The sequence below is a fragment of the Eubalaena glacialis genome, chromosome 19 (assembly GCF_028564815.1).
Source record: "Eubalaena glacialis isolate mEubGla1 chromosome 19, mEubGla1.1.hap2.+ XY, whole genome shotgun sequence".
NCBI lineage: Eukaryota > Metazoa > Chordata > Mammalia > Artiodactyla > Balaenidae > Eubalaena > Eubalaena glacialis.
The window spans coordinates 1,646,154-1,665,043 of record NC_083734.1 but is presented as its reverse complement, the minus strand read 5'-3'; the positions used below and the strand labels follow the sequence as shown (position 1 = coordinate 1,665,043).

General features: G+C 45.2%; 2 protein-coding genes across 2 annotated transcripts in view; both read left to right on the top strand.

Annotated features, from left to right (window-relative positions):
* The window catches only part of FLCN (folliculin), a 33,331-nt gene extending 18,524 nt beyond the window's left edge, over positions 1–14,807 (top strand). The window contains exon 13 of the mRNA XM_061176577.1: positions 14,788–14,807. The gene's annotated coding sequence lies outside the window, so the exon portion shown is untranslated. The remainder of the gene's footprint in view (positions 1–14,787) is intronic.
* Positions 11,953–16,137, top strand: PLD6 (phospholipase D family member 6). Its single transcript, XM_061176582.1, has 2 exons — positions 11,953–12,379; positions 14,788–16,137. The coding sequence occupies exons 1-2, from the start codon at positions 11,953–11,955 to the stop codon at positions 15,033–15,035; spliced, it is 675 nt and encodes a 224-aa protein (XP_061032565.1). The 3' UTR covers positions 15,036–16,137.
* Positions 16,138–18,890: the final 2,753 nt, after the last annotated feature.

The following is an 18,890-nucleotide window of genomic DNA, read 5'->3' as shown; positions in this document are numbered from 1 at the left end:
TTGAGTCTTTGTTGCTGTGTGCGGGCTTTCTCTAGTTGCAGCGAGCGGGGGGCTACTCTTCATTGTGGTGCATGGGCCTCTCCTTGCGGTGGCTTCACTTGTGGAGCATGGGCTCCAGGCGTGCAGGCCTCAGCATTTGTGGCACGTAGGCTCAGCAGCTGTGGCTCGCGGGCTCTAGAGCACAGGCTCAGTAGTTGTGGTGCACGGGCTTAGTTGCTCCGCAGCATGTGGGATCCTCCCGGACCAGGGCTCGAACCCGTGTCCCCTGCAATGGCAGGCAGATTCCCAACCTCTGCGCCACCAGGGAAGTCCCTGTACTGTGGTCTATTAAGTGTGCAATAGCATTGGCTAAAAAAAAAACCAACAAAGTACATACTTTAATTTAAAAATACTGTCAAAAAAATCCTAACCATCATCCAGCCTTCACTGAGCTGTAGTGGTAACATCAAATATCACTGATCACAGATCACCAATTCAAATATGATAATAATGAAAAAGTTTGAAATATTGCAAGAAACACCAAAATGTGACAGAGACATGAAGTGAGCAAATGCTGTTGGAATGATGGTGCCAGTAGACTTGCTTGATGCAGGGTTGCCACAAACCTTCAGTCTGTAAAAAAAAAAAAAAAAAGCAGCACAGTATCTGCAAAGCACAATAAAATGAAGAATGGCCTGTACAAGAAGCTAAACAAATTCCAAGTAAGATGAACTCCAAAAGATCACAAGACATGCAGCCAAACTTTGAAAAGACAGAGGGCAGACAGCAGAAGCAAGAAGAACTACAGTTCTGCAGCCTGTGGAAGGAAAACCACATTCACAGAAAGACAAAATGAAAAGGCAGAGGACTTGGTACGAGGTGAAGGAACAAGATAAAACACCAGAAAAACAACTAAGTGAAGAGATAGGCAACCTTCCAGAAAAAGAATTCAGAATAATGATAGTGAAGATGATCCAGGACCTTGGAAGAAGAATGGAGGCAAAGATCGAGAAGATGCAAGAAATCTTTAACAAAGACCTAGAAGAATTAAAGAACAAACAAACAGATGAACAATACAATAACTGAAATGAAAAATACACTAGAAGGAATCAATAGCAGAATAACTAAGGCAGAGGAGCGGATAAGTGACCTGGAAGACACAATGATGGAATTCACTGCCGTGGAACAGGATAAAGAAAAAGAATGGAAAGAAATGAAGACAACCTAAGAGACCTCTGGGACAACATTAAACGCAACAATATTCGCATTATAGGGGTCCCAGAAGGAGAAGAGAGAGAGAAAGGACCTGAGAAAATATTTGAGGAGATTATAGTCGAAAACTTCCCTAACATGGGAAAGGAAACAGCCACCCAAGTCCAGGAAGCGCAGAGTCCCAGGCAGGATAAACCCAAGGAGAAACACGCTGAGACACATAGTAATCAAATGGACAAAAATTAAAGACAAAGAAAAATTATTGAAAGCAACAAGGGAAAAAACGACAAATAACATACAAGGGAACTCCCATAAGGTTAACAGCTGATTTCTCAGCAGAAACTCTACAAGCCAGAGGGGAGTGACATGATATATTTAAAGTGATGAAAGGGAAGAACCTACAACCAAGATTACTCTACCCGGCAGGGATCTCATTCAGATTCGACGGAGAAATCAAAAGCTTTACAGACAAGCAAAAGCTAAGAGAATTCAGCACCACCAAACCACCTCTATAACAAATGCTAAAGGAACTTCTCTAAGTGGGAAACGCAAGAGAAGAAAAGGACCTAGAAAAACAAACCCATAACAATTAAGAAAATGGTAATAGGAACATACATATCAATAATTACCTTAAACGTGAATGGATTAAATGCTCCAACCAAAAGACAGAGGCTCGCTGAATGGATACAAAAACAAGACCCATATATATGCTGCCTGCAAGAGACCCACTTTAGACCTAGGGACACATACAGACTGAAAGTGAGGGGATGGAAAAAGATATTCCATGCAAACGGAAATCAAAAGAAAGCTGTGTAGCAGCACTCATATCAGAAAAAATAGACTTTAAAATAAAGAATGTTACAAGAGACAAGGAAGGACACTACATAATGATCAAGGGATCAATCCAAGAAGAAGATATAACAATTATAAATATAAATGCACCCAACATAGGAGCACCTCAATACATAAGGCAACTGCTAACAGCTATAAAAGAGGAAATCAACAGTAACACAATAATAGTGGGGGACTTTAACACCTCACTTACACCAATGGACAGATCATCCAGACAGAAAATTAATAAGGAAACACAAGATTTAAATGACCAATAGACCAGAGAGATTTAATTGATATTTATAGGACATTCCATCCAAAAAGAGCAGTTTACACTTTCTTCTCATGTGTACATGGAACATTCTCCAGGATAGATCACAGCTTGGGTCACAAATCAAGCCTTGGTAAATTTAAGAAAATTGAAATCATATCAAGCATCTTTTCCGACCACAACACTATGAGATTAGAAATCAATTACAGGGGGCTTCCCTGGTGGTGCAGTGGTTAAGAATCCGCCTGCCAATGCAGGGGACACTGGTTTGAGCCCTGGTCTGGGAAGATCCCACATGCCGCAGAGCAGCTAAGCCTGTGCACCACAACTGCTGAGCTTTTACTCTAGAGCCCGCAAGCCACAGCTGCTGAGCCCACGTGCCACAACTACTGAAGCCCGTATGCCTAGAGCCTGTGCTCCACAACAAGGGAAGCCACTGCAATGAGAAGCCTGTGCACCACAGCAAAGAGTAGCCCCCGCTCCCCACAACTAGAGAAAGCCCACGTGCAGCAACAAAGACCCAACGCAGCCAAAAATAAATAAATTAATTAATTAAAAAAAAAAGAAATTACAGGGGAAAAAAACCATAAAAAACACAAAACACATGGAGGCTAAACAATACATTACTAAATCACCAAGAGATCACTGAAGAAATCAAAGAGGAAATCCGAAAATACCTAGAGACAAATTACAATGAAAACACGATCATCCAAAACCTATGGGATGCAGCAAAAGCTGTTCTAAGAGGGAAGTTTATAGCAATACAAGCCTACCTCAAGAAACAAGAAAAATCTCAAATAAACAATCTAACCGTACACCTAAATAAACTAGAGAAAGAAGAACAAACAAAACCCAAAGTTAGTAGACGGAAAGAAATCATAAAGACCAGAGCAGAAATAAATGAAATAGAAACAAGGAAAACAGTAGCAAAGATCAGTAAAACTAAAAGCTGGTTCTTTGAGGATGAAATTGAATCTGTGATTAAAAATCTTCCAACAAACAAAAGTCCAGGACCAGAAGGCTTCACAGGTGAATTCTATCAAACATTTAGCGAAGAGCTAACACCCATCCTTCTCAAACTCTTCCAAAAAATTGCAGAGGAAGGAACACTCCCAAACTCATTCTATGAGGCCACCATCACCCTGATACCAAAACCAGGCAAAGATACTACAAAAAAAGAAAATTACAGACCAATATCACTGATGAATATAGATGCAGAAATCCTCAACAAAATACTAGCAAACAGAATCCAACAACACATTAAAAGGAACGTACACTATGATCAAGTGGGGTTTATCCCAGGGATGGAAGGATTTTTCAGTGTATGCAAATCAATCAGTGTGATACACCATATTAACAAATTGAAGAATAAAAACCATATGATCATCTCAATAGATGCAGAGAAAGCTTTTGACAAAATTCAACACCCATTTATGATAAAAACTCTCCAGAAAGTGGGCATAGAGGGGACGTACCTCAACATAATAAAGGCCATATACGACAAACCCACAGCAAACATCATTCTCAGTGGTGAAAAACTGAAAGCATTTCCTCTAAGATCAGGAACAAGACAAGGATGTCCACTCTCATCACTATTATTCAACATAGTTTTGGAAGTCCTAGCCACAGCAATCAGAGAAGAAAAAGAAATACAAATTGGAAAAGAAGTAAAACTGTCACTGTTTGCAGATGACATGATACTATACATAGAGAATCCTAAAAATGCCACCAGAAAACTACTAGAGCCAATCAATGAATCTGGTAAAGTTGCAGTACACAAAATTAATGCACAGAAATATCTTGCATTACTATATACTAACAACGAAAGATCAGAAAGAGAAATTAAGGAAACAATCCCATTCACCATTGCAACAAACAGAATAAAATACCTAGGAATAAACCTACCTAAGGAGACAAAAGACCTGTATACAGAAAACTATAAGACACTGATGAAAGAAATCAAAGATGACACAAACAGATGGAGAGATATACCATGTTCTTGGATTGAAAGAATCAATATTGTGAAAATGAGTATACTACCCAAAGCAATCTACAGATTCAGTGCAATCCCTATCAAATTACCAGTGGCATTTTTTACAGAACTAGAACAAAAAGTCTTAAAATTTGTATGGAGACACAAAAGACCCCGAATAGCCAAAGCAGGCTTGAGGGAAAAAAAATGGAGCTGGAAGGATCAGACTCCCTGACTTCAGACTATACTACAAAGCTACAGTAATCAAGACAGTATGGTGCTGGCACAAAAACAAATATAGATCAATGGAACAGGATAGAAAGCCCAGAGATAAACCCACGCACCTATGGTCAACTAATCTATGACAAAGGAGGCAAGGATATACAGTGGAGAAAAGACAGCCTCTTCAATAAGTGGTGCTGGGAAAACTGGAGAGCTACATGTAAAAGAATGAAATTAGAACACTCCCTAACACCATACACAAAAATAAACTCAAAATGGATTAGAGACCTAAATGTAAGATTGGACACTATAAAACTCTTAGAGGAAAACATAGGAAGAACACTCTTTGACATAAATCACAGCAAGATCTTTTTTGATCCACCTCCTAGAGTAATGGAAATAAAACCAAAAATAAACAAATGGGACCTAATGAAACTTAAAAGCTTTTGCAAAGCAAAGGAAACTACAATCAAGACGAAAAGGCAACCCTCAGAATGGGTGAAAATATTTGCAAACGAATCAACGGACAAAAGATTAATCTCCAAAATATATAAACAGCTCATGCAGCTCAATATTAAAAAAACAACCCAATCAAAAAATGGGCAGAAGACCTAAATAGACATTTCTCCAAAGAAGACATACAGATGGCCAAGAAGGACATGAAAAGCTGCTCAACATCACTAGTTATTAGAGAAATGCAAATCAAAACTACAATGAGGTATCACCTCACACCAGTTAGAATGGGCATCATCAGGAAATCTACAAACAACAAATGCTGGAGAGGGTGTGGAGAAAAGGGAACCCTCTTGCACTGTTGGTGGGAATGTAAATTGATACAGCCACTATGGAGAACAGTATGGAGGTGCCTTAAAAAACTAAAAATAGAATTACCATATGACCCAGCAATCCCACTACTGGGCATATACCCAGAGAAAACCAGAATTGAAAAAGACACATGCACCCCAGTATTCACTGCAGCACTATTTACAATAGCCAGGTCATGGAAGCAAGCTAAATGCCCATTGACAGACGAATGGATAAAGAAGATGTGGTACATATATACAATAGAATATTACTCAGCCATAAAAAGGAACGAAATTGGTTCATTTGTAGAAATGTGGATGGATCTAGAGACTGTCATACAGAGTGAAGTAAGTCAGAGAAGAACAAATATTGTATATTAACGCATATTCGTGGAACCTAGAAAAATGGTACAGATGAACCGGTTTGCAGGGCAGAAATAGAGACACAGATGTAGAGAACAAACGTACGGACACCAACGGGGGAAAGTGGCGGGGGGGTTGGTGGTGGTGGGATGAACTGGGAGATTGAGATTGACATATATACACTAATATGTAAAAAATAGATAACTAATAAGAACCTACTGTATAAAAAAATAAAATAAAATTCAAAAGACAATTAAAAAAAAACTTTCAAAAGACAAAGAGCAAATCTTGAAAACAGCAAGAGAGAAGTGAATCCTCAGTAAGAATATCTGCAGAATTCTCATCGGACATTTTGGAGGCCAGAAGACAAGGGGGTTGATATATTAAAAGTCTAAAACAGAAAAGTCAACCGAGAATCCTCTATCCAGCAAATCTGTCCTTCAAAAGTGAGGGAAAAATCAAGACATTACCAGATAAAAGCTGAGAGGTTTGTTATCATTAGACCTGTCCTGCAAGAAATGCTCAGGGGAGTCCTATAGGATGACATGAAAGGACACTGGATAGTACCTCAAAGCCCTATGGAGAAATAGAGATCTCAATAAAGATAAATACATGGGCAATTATAAAAACTAGAATTACTGTAACAATGGTTTGTAACCATACTTTTTGTTTTCTATAACCAAGAAACATACCTTTAAAGAAAAAAATATTAATGTGAAAGCTTGTGTTACTGTAACTTTGGTTTGTAACTCCAAATTGTGTTTTCTACACAGTTTAGGAATACATTTAGAAGAATTATTAGTTTATGTTTTGTGGCACATGACGTATAAAGATGTAACAACCAAAAGGATGGGACAGAGCTGTAAAGGAGGAGGATTTTTGTTATTGAAGTTAAGCTGCTATAAATTCAAATTAGAATGTTATAACTTTAGGATGTTAAATGGAATCCTTATGGTAACCAAAAGGAAAATGGCTACAGAATATACAGAAGAAGAAATTAAGAAGGAGTCTAAACAACTCACTGCAAAAAAAAAAAAAAAAAGAAAAAAAGCAAAGGAGACAGGAATGCAAGAAATGAGGAACCAAAAAGCTATAGGGCATACAGAAACATAGGCTTTAAGTCAAAAACGTTTACAAGAGACAAAGGACATTATATATTAACAAAAGGCTTCTGTATAATAAAGTACAGCAAGAAGATATAACAATTATAAACACATAACTAATGATCAACCATCAAAATATATGAAACAGAAACTGAGAGAATTGAAGGGAGAAATAGTTCTACAATAATAGTTCTACCCCACGCACAATAATGGATTAAAAAAACAGAAGATAAATAAGGAAACACCTAAACACCACAATAAACCAACTATATCTAACAGACATTTACAGAGCGCTCCACACAACAGCAGCAGCATACACAGTCTTCTCAAGTGCACTTGGGACATTTTCCAGGATAGACCATAGGTTAGACCACAAATTAAATCTCAATAGATCTTAACATATAGATATCATACAAAGTATCTTCTCTGACCACAAGATGATGTTCGAAATCAATAACATAAAACTGGAAAAGTTACAAAACTGTGTAAATTAAACACTTTTTTTTGAGTATAGTTGATATACAATGTTGTGTCAGTGTCAGGTGTACAGCCCAGTGATTCAATTGTACATGGATATATATTCATTCTTTTTCAGATTTTCCTATATAGGTTATCACAGAATATTGAGTAGAGTTCCCTGTGCTATGCAGTAGGTTCTTGTTGATTACCTATCTTATATACAGTAGTGTGTGTGTGTTCATCCCAAGCTCCTGATTTATCCCTCCCCTCACGTTTCCCCTTTGGTAACCATAAGTTTGTTTCTGTTTCGTAGATACGTTCATTTGTGTTATATTTTAGATTCCACATATAAGTGATATCATATGGTATTTGTCTTTCTCTTTCTGACTTACTTTGAGTACTATGATAATCTCTAGGTCCATCCATGTTGCTGCACATGGCATTATTTTGTTATTTTTTATGGCTGAGAAATATTCCATTGTGTATATATACCACATCTTCTTTATCCATTCCTCTGTCGATGGACGTTTAGGTTGTTTCCATGTCCTGGCTATTGTAAATAGTGCTGCAATGAACATTGGGGTGCATGTATCTTTTCAGATTATGTTTTTCTCAGGATATATGCCCAGGAGTGGGATTGCAGGATTATATGGTGATTCCATTTTAGTTTTTTAAGGAACCTCCATACTGTTCTCCATAGTGGCTGTACCAATTTACATTCCCACCAGGAGTGTAGGAGGATTCCCCTTTCTCCACACCCTCTCCAGCATTTATTGTTTGTAGACCTTTTGATGATGGCCATTCTGACCGGTGTGGTGGTACCTCATTGTAGTTTTGTTTTGCATTTTTCTGATAATTACTGATGTTGAGCATCTTTTCATGTGGTTTTTGGCCATCTTTATGTCTTCTTTGGAGAAATGTCTGTTTAGATCTTCTGCCCATTTTTTGATTGGGTTGTTTGTTTTTTTTGACATAGAGCTACATAAGCTGTTTGTATATTTTGGAGATTAATCTCTTGTTGGTTGCTTTGTAAACAATACACTTTTATTTATTTTTTTTAATTTATTTTATTTATTTATTATTTTTGGCTGCGTTGGGTCTTCGTTGCTGTGCGCAGGCTTTCTCTAGTTGCGGCAAGCGGGGGCTTCTCATTGTGGTGGCTTCTCTTATTGTGGAGCACGGGTTCTAGGCACGCAGGCTTCAGTAGTTGCAGCACGCGGGCTCAGTAGTTGTGGCTCGCGGGCTCTAGAGCGCAGGCTCAGTAGCCGTGGCTCACGGCCTTAGTTGCTCTGTGGCATGTGGGATCTTCCCGGACCAGGGCTCGAACCCGTGTCCCCTGCATTGGCAGGCGTGTTCTTAACCACTGCACCACCAGGGAAGTCCAACAATACACTTTTAAACAACCAATGGATCAAGAAGAAATTACAAGGGAAATTAGAACGAATGAAAATGAAAACACAACATAACAAAATTTATGGGATGCAGTGAAAGCAGTGCTGAGGGGGAAATTTACAGCTACAAATGCTTATATTAAAAAAAAAGAAAGATCTGAGATCAATAACCTAACTTTACAACTTAAGGAACTAGAAAACAACAAACTAAACCCAAAGCTAGCAGAAGGAAGGAAATGATAAAGATTAGAATAGATTGGAAATGTTAGTATTTTTTGTTGAAAAAAACCTCCTGTTTCTTTGCATGTCTAGTAGGCTTTGGTTGACAACTGGACATTTTTGATAATAGAGTGTAGCAACTCTGGACTTTATTTTTCTGAGGTGGTTGTCCTTTGGAAACTTACCTGGACTTAAACTTCAGCATCTCTTCCCCTGCACTGTGCAGCCACTGGTGTGTCTGCTCGTTTTTTTAAAATTATTTTTATTTATTCGTAGGGGTCACCCCTGAGTCTTTCTAATGTGGTAGTCAGCAGTGATTTTGGTTTAACCCAAATACTTTGAGCCTGTAGGCCTCATACCCTCTGCTGATCAATCTGGGTTGGGGAATGCTTTCAAGCCCCCCTTGGCTTTCACTTTTCCCCATGCTCTCCTGGGTCTCTTCCACTCATACGTTGCTCCCCAGTTAGCCAGGGATGTGTGGAGAACATAACTCAGCCCTTTTATGGTTTTCTCACTTCCAGGATGTCTGTCACATTTTTGACTGATCTGCTGCTTGCCCTAACTTGGCCTGCAAGCTTGGGCTGGTAAGGCTGCGTGTTTTGATCATGCATTCACAACTGAATCCACCATTTTTGGCCAGCAAAACTGTAGGTTCTTGCAGCCAATCCCACATTGGTGAGACTACTACTTTTTCCAGGCAAGGCTGAGGGCTGGGTTCTGAAGGGATGGGAGCCTCAGTCCACAAGGCCGCAGACTCCTCCGGCTCCTATCCTAAGTGCCACCAGGTTTTAAAAGCTAACACTTCTCATTTTGTTGTCTGCCTTTGCAGTACTTCCAGTGCCCTGAAGTTGTTGTTCTCGAGCATTCTCTCCAGTTTTATGGGGTTTTTTTGGTTTTTGTTCTTTGCTGCACTGCGAGACTTGTGGGATCTTAGTTCCCTGACCAGGGATCGAACCCGGGCCCTCAGCACTGAGAGCTCGGAGTCCTAACCACTGGACTGCCAGGGAATTCCCAATTTATGTTTGTTCTTTGCAAGGGGGAATTGAGCACCTCTTTATACTGCCATCACAGGAAGCCCCTCTTCTCATTCTTTATTATCCTTTCAAATGAAGAAAGTGAGGCTCAAAGAGATGAAGCCACTTGCCTGAGGTCCTGCAGTTAGGAAGTAGGGGAGCCAGAATTAAACTCAGGAACTCTATTAAAAAAGTTTTATTGAAGTATAATTGACATATAAGGAATTATACTTATTTAAGCCACGTAATTTGACAAGTTTTACATATGAATATGCCCGTGAAACCATCACGACCACCAAGATAATAAACATATCTACCACATGTCTCTTTCTAATCCCTCCTGCCCTTCCCTCACCTCTAGGCAACCAGAGATCTGCTTTCTGTCACTATAGTTTGCATTTCCTAGAATCTTATATAAATGGAATCGTAAGTCTATACTCTTTTTTTCTGGCTTTTTACACTCAGCATAATTGAAATCCATCCATGTTGTAGTATATATCAATAATTTATTTCTTTTTATTGCTAAATATTATTCTGTTGCAATAATATGCAAAAGTTTATCTGTTGATGGACATTAATGTTGTTTCTAGATTTGAGTTATTACAAATAAACCTGCTCTGAACATTTGTGTACAAGTCTTTGTGTGGGATATGCTTTCATTTCTCTTTGGTCATACCTAGGAGTGGGACAGCTGGACCATATGGAAGGTGTGTGTTTAACATTTTAAATAAACTTTTAATTCAGAATAATTTTAGATTTACCAAGAAGTTTCAAAGATAGCACAGAGAGTTCCATATACCCCTCACCCGGTTTCCCTCATCCGTTAGCATCTTCCATTACTGTAATTCATTTGCTAACGTGAAGAAACTGACATTGGTACATTACTATTAATTAAACTCCAGACTTTATTTGGATTTCACCAGTTTTGTCAGTAATGTCAGCTTTCTGTCCCAGGACCCAATGCATGTAGTTGTCAGGTCTCCCCAGTCTGCTGTGGTCTGTGACAATGTCCCAGCTGGTCCTTTCTTTCGTGACCTTGGCAGACGTGAACAGTACTGGCCAGGTGTCCTGTGGAAAGTGACAGCATGTCCTCCAACCTCGGCTTCTGATGGGTTTTACCTCAGGACTGAACTGGGGCTACGGGCTTCGGGCACGGAGATCACAAAGCGAGGGGCCTCTCATCACACCCTCTCAGCGCGGGTGATGTCAGCGTCACCTGCTCAGGGCGGTGTTGGCCAGCTCTCTGCGGGCAGAGTTTTCTTTCCTCTTTCCCGGTGGCAGTCGCTCAGCTGGGCTCACCCTCAAAGGGGTAGATTTCGTTGCAGCTCCTTTGGGAGGGAGCGTCTGCATTTAAATATTACTTGGAATTCTTCTGTACAGCAGATTGTATCTTCTCTCTCATTTCTTTCACTTTTTTTTTTTGAAACTTGAAAAAAATCTAAATACATTTATTAATACCAATAAAAGTTCATTTTTAAAGGGAAAATTAAAAGAAAACAATAAAATGTAACATTAAAAACATGGTAAAGATGAAACTCTAGAAAGTGAGTTGCTTGTTATGATCTGGCTATATCAATTTTATCTTGGGACTTGGTTTTCTCTTTTTTTTGAATTTTATTTTATTTTCTTTTTATACAGCAGGTTCTTGTTAGTCATCAATTTTATACACATCAGTGTAAACATGTCACTCCCAATCGCCCAATTCATCACACCACCCCCCCAACCCTCCATCTCTCATTTCTTTACTCATTTACTTCACTATAGAAATAGTGTATATTTATACTTGGGTTATAATCCAATTCTGCATTATTCATGCTGTTCCTCAAGTTGTTCCAGTTTTGGTCACTATGGGTCTTCTCTGCTTGCCTCCTGGGTTCTTTGGGCGTCGGGCGCGCAGGCGCACTGTGGGTGGGCGCACGTAGGCGTCAGGCGGATGCGCAGGCGCAGTGGGCAATGGGCGCCCAGTGCGCCGGAGCAAGTGCCCCGGGGTGGAGGGCGCACGTGGCCCGTGGACGGCGGGCGCACAGGCGCAGTGGGCGATGGGCGCTGAATGCGCAGGCGCAGGCGGGCGGTGGGTGCACGTGGCAGGTGGGGCCTCAGCCGCCGCGGGCGAAATGCGGCCGTTACGCTGGCAGGTGGTGGCTGCTGTCGCCGCGGGCCTCGCGCTGGCCCTGGAGGCGCTGCCCGCCGTGCTACGCTGGCTGTGGGCCGGGCGGCGGCGGCGGCGGCGGCGGCCGCGGCGCGAGGTGCTGTTCTTCCCGTCTCAGGTGACGTGCACCGAGGCCCTGCTGCGGGTCCCGGGCGCCGCGCCCTCGGGCTGCCCGTGCAGCCTGCCCCACGGCGAGAGCTCGCTGAGCCGCCTGTTGCGCGCCCTGCTGGCAGCCCGCGCCAGCCTCGAGCTCTGCCTGTTCGCCTTCTCCAGCCCGCAGCTGGGCCGCGCAGTGCAGCTGCTGCACCAGCGCGGGGTGCGCGTCCGCGTGGTCACCGACTGCGACTACATGGCCCTCAATGGCTCTCAGATCGGGCTGCTCCGCAAGGCAGGTAGGCTGGGCGCGGGGCCGGGGGAGGCGGGAGGCAGAACCCGGATGGTGGGGGTGTTTGGGGAGGGGGCCTGAGGACCGGGGAGACCCGTTCGCGTCCCCTGGCGGCCTTGCAAGGTCTGGGGAAACTCCAGGGCCTCCCGAGGAGCTTCTGTGCAGAGCGTCTGAGCCCGAAACCTGGGCGACAGCCCCGGGAGGGACCGAGGCTGGAAGCAGGTCGGCCAGCAGAAGCTGGTCAGGGCGCAGGTGCGCAGAGAGGCTGCGTCTGCTTAAGGACCAAAGGGAGGAAAAGGCCTTTCCCCTTAAATTCGTTAGTGAATTTCATTTTGGAGCTTCTGAAATGAATTTTTTTTAATTTATTTATTTTATTATTTTATTTTTTGGCTGCGTTGGGTCTTCGTTGCTGCGAGTGGGCTTTTCTCTGGTTGCGGCGAGCGGGGGCTACTCTTCGTTGCGGTGTGCGGGCTTCTCATTGCGGTGGCTTCTCGTTGCGGAGCACGGGCTCTAGGCGCGCAGGTTTCAGTAGTTGTGGCTCTCGGGCTCTACAGCGCAGGCTCAGTAGTTGTGGCCCGCGGGCTCTAGAGCGCAGGCTCAGTAGCTGTGGTGCACGGGCTTAGTTGCTCCGCGGCATGTGGGATCTTCCCAGACCAGGGCTTGAACCTGCGTCCCCTGCATTGGCAGGCAGATTCTTATCCACTGCGCCACCAGGGAAGCCCTGAAATGAATTTTAAAAATACACTACAACGTGGAGCTGAAATGTTTAGTTGGTGGCAGTTAATTTGTTTCTCCAGCTGAAAAATGTCAGGGAAGTCAGGTCTTTGGCCGGCCTGCCTCTCTCACTGGGGTGGGGACAGGTGAACCCGGATGTATGAATAATTTTGAAGACGTTCTAAATTCACAGCTTGCCTTACCTGTGAATTCTGTTTTCTCCTGTCTCAGTGTGACGTTGTGTCCTGTGTGAGCTGTTCGTAGTCTGAACCTCGTGCCCTTCTCTCGATCACTGAGGCACCCAGGAAGGACATTCCTGCATCAGCATCTGTTTGACCTGTCAATTCTGGTGGCCGCTGTGGCCGAAAGACGCGTGGGGCCTTTAAGAACTGTCCTGGCTGCTCTCAGCCCAGCTTGCACGGGCCTCTTGCCCGCTCTCCTGATGGGAACACGCTTCAGTCTTTTGCTGCTTTTCCGTCTGCTTCCGTGTGGGCAGGGTTGGAAACCTAGTGTAAATGTTGAGGACCGTTGACTTCTGCTCTTCCTGGTAGCTATGTGTTGTCCTGATCTGTTGGTTCTTTTGATGGGGAAACTTGGCAATGTTTCGGCATAGCGGTTTTATTTTGTTTAGGTTTTTAGAGAACCGTAGAACCTCGGGTTTGGGAAGAACCTTAAAGGGCCCCGCGACCAGACTCCGTCTAAACCTTGATAGCCCTCTGAGGGCATCCAGACCGTCATTTGTCACTCACTGTTGAACCGGTCTCTCTGCGAGTCTGTATTTGCCTGGACCGGTTCTGGCCTCTGGGGACACAGTGCTGAACAGCACAGTCCCAGTGGGAGGCTGACTGGAGCAGGAGTCCTGGAGGTGCCCAGAAGGGTCAGGAGATGTCATAGGACAGGTACGGCTGTGCAGAGGGCGGGACATCTGCCCCGCGGCGTGACATGCATGAGGGCCCATGCTGTAGTGTGAGGAGTGGCAGGCGATCCTGGGGTCGAAGGTGGGAGTCACGAGGAGGGGCTGCCGGGCGCACCTAGGCCTCCGTGAGCTACAACAGGCAGAGAGGCTGTGTGAGCAGGGTGGTCACAGGGCCAAAGCCGCGGCTTCAGGTCCAGGGCCTGGTGTCTCCTGCGCTGTTCCCCCTGCCAGGCTTGTACCCCTTACAAGGTGCTGACTGCAGGGGGATCTGCTTCTGGGCCTGAGTGAGACCTTAGGGGCAAGTGAACCCAAGCAGATGGGTTTTGCACCAGTCGCCACTGGATCGTCCTGGAACCAGTAACTGAAGGATGATGCGGGTCGTATGCCCTGGAGGGGGTGGGGAGCCTGCCCCGGATCAGGGGCTGGGAGCAGGGCATGTTTCCAGAGGAACTGAGTCACACGTCCCTGCTGCCACCCGGCCCTCGGCTCTGTCGTCCTCCCCGTCCCGATGCCTCTGTGTCCTCCACGCCTCCTCCTGGGGCTGGTGGGGGCGGGCCCCTGCCTGACTCAGCCGCTGTCACCATCCGGACGCGGTGGTGCCCGCGAACCCGGACACGAGCAGGATCAGTCACGTGAACACATGCGTGCTGCAGAAGGAGCCTGAACCCTAGCGATGGGCGGTGGGGGGGGGCTGGGGGGAGGGAGCGAGGGGCTCCAGCGTGGGGGTGATGAGGTGGAGCGCCCAGCTGGGGCGACAGGCAGCAGTGGCGTCTCACTCCTTGCAGGGATCCAGGTCCGGCACGACCAGGACCTGGGCTACATGCACCACAAGTTCGCGATCGTGGACGGGAAGGTGCTGATCACTGGCTCGCTGAACTGGACCACCCAGGCCATTCAGAACAACCGGGAGAACGTGCTCATCACGGAGGACGAGGAGTACGTGCGGCTCTTCCGGGAGGAGTTTGAGCGCATCTGGGAGGAGTTTAACCCCGCCAAGTACACCTTTTTCCCTCAGAACAGGAGACGTCGCTGAGACGCCTGCACGTGGGGAGGTGGGGCCGGCGTCCCTCGAGCTGGAGCGCCCCCCGGGGGCCACGGCGACATTCCTGCTAGGAGCCGCGCGCTTCCGGGGCCGGAGTCCACGTTCTGTGCGAGGAAAGCCAGTCCCGTTAAATTCTCCTTTGTTAAACGGCACAGTTCACTAGAGAGTGTTGGGGTTTACGAGGAAGAGGCCATGCTGCAGCGGAAGGGCCGGGTTTTGGACCAAACGCGGGGTGCCTCCGTCAGGGTTGCGCGTGCAGGGAGGGCCACCGCCTCATCACGGAGGCCGATCCGAGCCCCTTTCCTGGTTCTGGGGCCTCCCCGGCTTCCCCTGACCCGTCGGTCCAGCCCTCGGGCCCCTCAGTGCTCCCTCAGCCCCCATCCGGCTGGCGGAACCTGGATGGCCAGAGGGTGACGGTCCCTCCCTCCCTGCTGTCTCCAGCTCCTGGGGGGAGGGGCGGGGGATGGCACGGCGAGGAGGAGTGGCCGTCATCCTTGGGAATCACTCAGTAGAAGGGACGAGCACTGAGAGCTTGGTGCTTGGCAGCCCCTGGTGTATGTGAGGTGAAGTGAGCAATCGTAACACGTGGAAACAGGAGTGTCCAGAAGCTGCTCCTGTTTCCACGTGTTAGGATTTTAACTTTTAGCATTCTCACATTCAGAGAAATTTGGTTGTGCATTTAGAATTGACCTTCACCGTGACACACGTGGCTTTGCTCAGTATCACGGAGGCAGGACCCAGGGGTGGCCTCACTGGGCTGTCCTGGTTCCCGGAGCAGGGATGTGACATGTTTGAACTGTCCCGGAGGCAGCTCCGAAGACATCTGGATGGCAGTTGCCCTCTCCTGTCGCTCAGACCCAGTGGGCACCCCTGGGTCTCCTCCCTCATCTCCCAGCCCCTGGGGACCCTTCCCCCACATGGCGTGTTCCTCTCGATTTAAAGTTACCTCTGACTTAGAGTGTCAGATAGGTAAACCCAAAACTTAGCTTTTTTACTCATCCAAGGTGTACTCTCAGATTGGAAGTCACAGACATGGCTTCACAGTGACCGTGTTTCTCCCCTGAGCTGGGCCTGCCGCCTCGAATAAACGTGCTCTCCCCTAGCCGACTAGCGTTGTGTGTTTCTGCCTTTTGTTCATTCAAATAGTGGCTACTTATTAAACAACTTCTTTTGGTGGGGGGGGGGGCATCTAGCTATTTAGAAACCGTTGGCCAAGGCAGGAGCCTCTCGAGGAGTGAAGACTTGGGGGTGTTGCTTGGGGGACCCCCAGTGTCCTCCAAGTGTCCGCCCGGCGCGCGCGGGGCCTGCGCCTTCGTTCCGGAAGCGGGCGGTGTCCGCCGTCCCAGCACTGCGCGCACCGGACCATCCAGCCCCACCATCGAGGTTGATGTTGCAGAAGTTGTGAAGTGAGCTCATCTCACATAGTTTTTTACTTAGTGTAATTTTATTTATATTGTTTTAGTTACTGTCATCTTAGCGGTGGGAATTTGATCTAATCAAGTTCCAGATTAACAGCCTTTCTGAAAGGAAAACAACACTTTCTCTGAGGGCCTGGGTGCTGACGAGGCTACAGCACTAAGATCGGCCTCCACTTTGGAGGCTGTTCTGTCCCCTTGAGGGAGGGTGACCATACGAGGTGACCAGAGCCCCGCTCTGACAGGAGAGGCGTGAGGAGGGGCAGCTGGGCTGGGGGCAGGGCATAGGCCGACCCCGGCGTGTCCGGGTCTCCAGGAGAGCCAGAGGGGTTCGCGGCCGAGGCTGCGTGGTTCCCAGGTCTCCGGGTCATGAAAGCAGGTGGGCTGAACCATCGGTATTTTCTTGATTCGGAAGGTAGTGCAGACCGAGTCAGTGGCTTGTGCTGAGCGGCAGTTGTCTGGGGGGCTCATCCAGTGATGGGCAGGCACACTGAGGAGACCCCCAGAAGTGTGGCTGACATCCCGCGGGCAGGGGACACCGGGCAGTGACCTGAGCACGGAGGGGAAGAGGCTGGGAGAGGACTTGTGTGGCGTGTCGTCCGAAGCTGCACGCTTTGTCCGCAAGATTCTGTCACGAACGGAACCATTACAGGAGAGAATCCATCCCCAGGAGGCTTGGCAGTTGCTCCCTAAGAGGCATCGAGGTCGGCTCCCCTCTTACTGCCCCCCGCCCCTGCCCCACAGGCTCCTGGCCAGCCTCGTGTTTCAGGTTCAAAGTCGTCATTTTAACTACAGGGCAGTGATGCAGCTTAACAAACCTGACAGGCAAAGTTAATTAAACATTGGCACAGTTAACATGTAAAATATTTTAAACTCATGTAACCCTTGTGGTAAAAAAAAAAATGTCCTGGTAGTAGTTTGTCCCGTAGCTGTCAAATACACGAGCATGTTGGGTTCAAACAGTGCAGTTCCATTGTATTTAAAGCACTGTATTGGTTGTACTGAATTGGTTTTTAAAGCAACTGACTAGTTTAAAAAAAACACTTCACTCGGATTCACATACCATAAAACTCACCCTTTTAAAATATGCAATTCCGTGTAGTAACAGTATATTAACAGAATATTAGTTATTAGTATATTAACAGAGTTGTTATTTACTATATTAACAGAGTTGTGCAGCCATCACTGCTGTCTGATTTCAGAGTGTTTTCTTCGCTCCAGAAAGAAACCCTGTTTCTGTGGATTTACCTGGTGTGGATGTGTTACGTAAATGGAATCCACAACATGCGGTCTCTGGTATCTGCCTCCTTTCCCTGAGTGTAGTGCTTTTGAGGGCTATCCATGTTGTAGCAGGTGTCAGTATTTTACTTTTTATAGCTGAATAATAATGCATTGTATGGACAGAACACATTTTGTTTACCTGTTCGTCAATTGATGGACATTGGGGTTGTTTCCACCTTTTGTCTGTTACAGATACGATGCTGTGAACATTCACATACAAGTGTTCGTGTGGACATGTTTTCGTCTCTCTTGAGTATATACCTAGGAGTGGAATTGTTGGGTCGTAGCACTCTGTTTAACCATTTCAGAAACTGCCAGACGGTTTTCCAAAGCGATCGAATCATTTTACATTCCCACCAACAGTGTATCAGGGTTCCTTTTTCTCCACATCCTCACGAACAGAAAGCTATTATTTGACTTTTTTAAAAATTAGTTTTAAAAATGGAGGTGTAATTGAGGTACAATATTATGTAAGTTTCAGGTGTGCGACAGTGACTCACAGTATTTAAGGGTTATATTCCATTTGCAGTTATTATAAAATATTGGCTATATTTCCTGTGTTGTACTAAATATCCTTGTAACTTATTTTGTACATTGAAGTTTGTACCTCTTAATCCTCTACTCTTATCTTGCCCCTCCCCCTCCCATCTTCCCACTGGTAACCACTAGTTCTCTAGATCTGTCTCTTCCTTTTTTGTTATGTTAACTAGTGTATTTTATTTTTTAGATTCCACATATAAGTGATATCATACAGTATTTGTCTTTCTCTGTGTGACTTATTTCACTGAGCATAATATTCTCCAAGTCCATGCATGTTGTCACAGATGGCATTATTTCATTCTTTTTTATGGCTGAGTAGTATTCCATTGCATATATGTACCACATCTTCTTTAGTCATTTATCTATTGATGGACACTTAGGTTGCTTCCATATCTTGGCTGTTTTAAATAGTGCTGCTATGAACATTGGGGTGCATGTATCTTTTCCAATTAGTGTGTTCATTTCCTTTGGATATATACCCAGGAGTGGAACTGCTGGGTCACATGGTAGCTCTATTTTTACTTTTTTTAGAAACTGCCATACTGTTTTCCATAGTGGCTGCACCAATTTGCATTCCCACCAACAGTGTACGAGGGTTCTCTTTATTTCA

What these genes read in the sequence shown, in the direction of transcription:
- PLD6 (XM_061176582.1), top strand. Translation starts at nt 11,953, where the DNA reads ATGCGGCCGTTACGCTGGCAGGTGGTGGCTGCTGTCGCCGCGGGCCTC. An exon ending in CGGGCTGCTCCGCAAGGCAG is followed by an intron (nt 12,380 to 14,787) that starts GTAGGCTGGGCG and finishes CACTCCTTGCAG; the next exon opens with GGATCCAGGTCCGGCACGAC.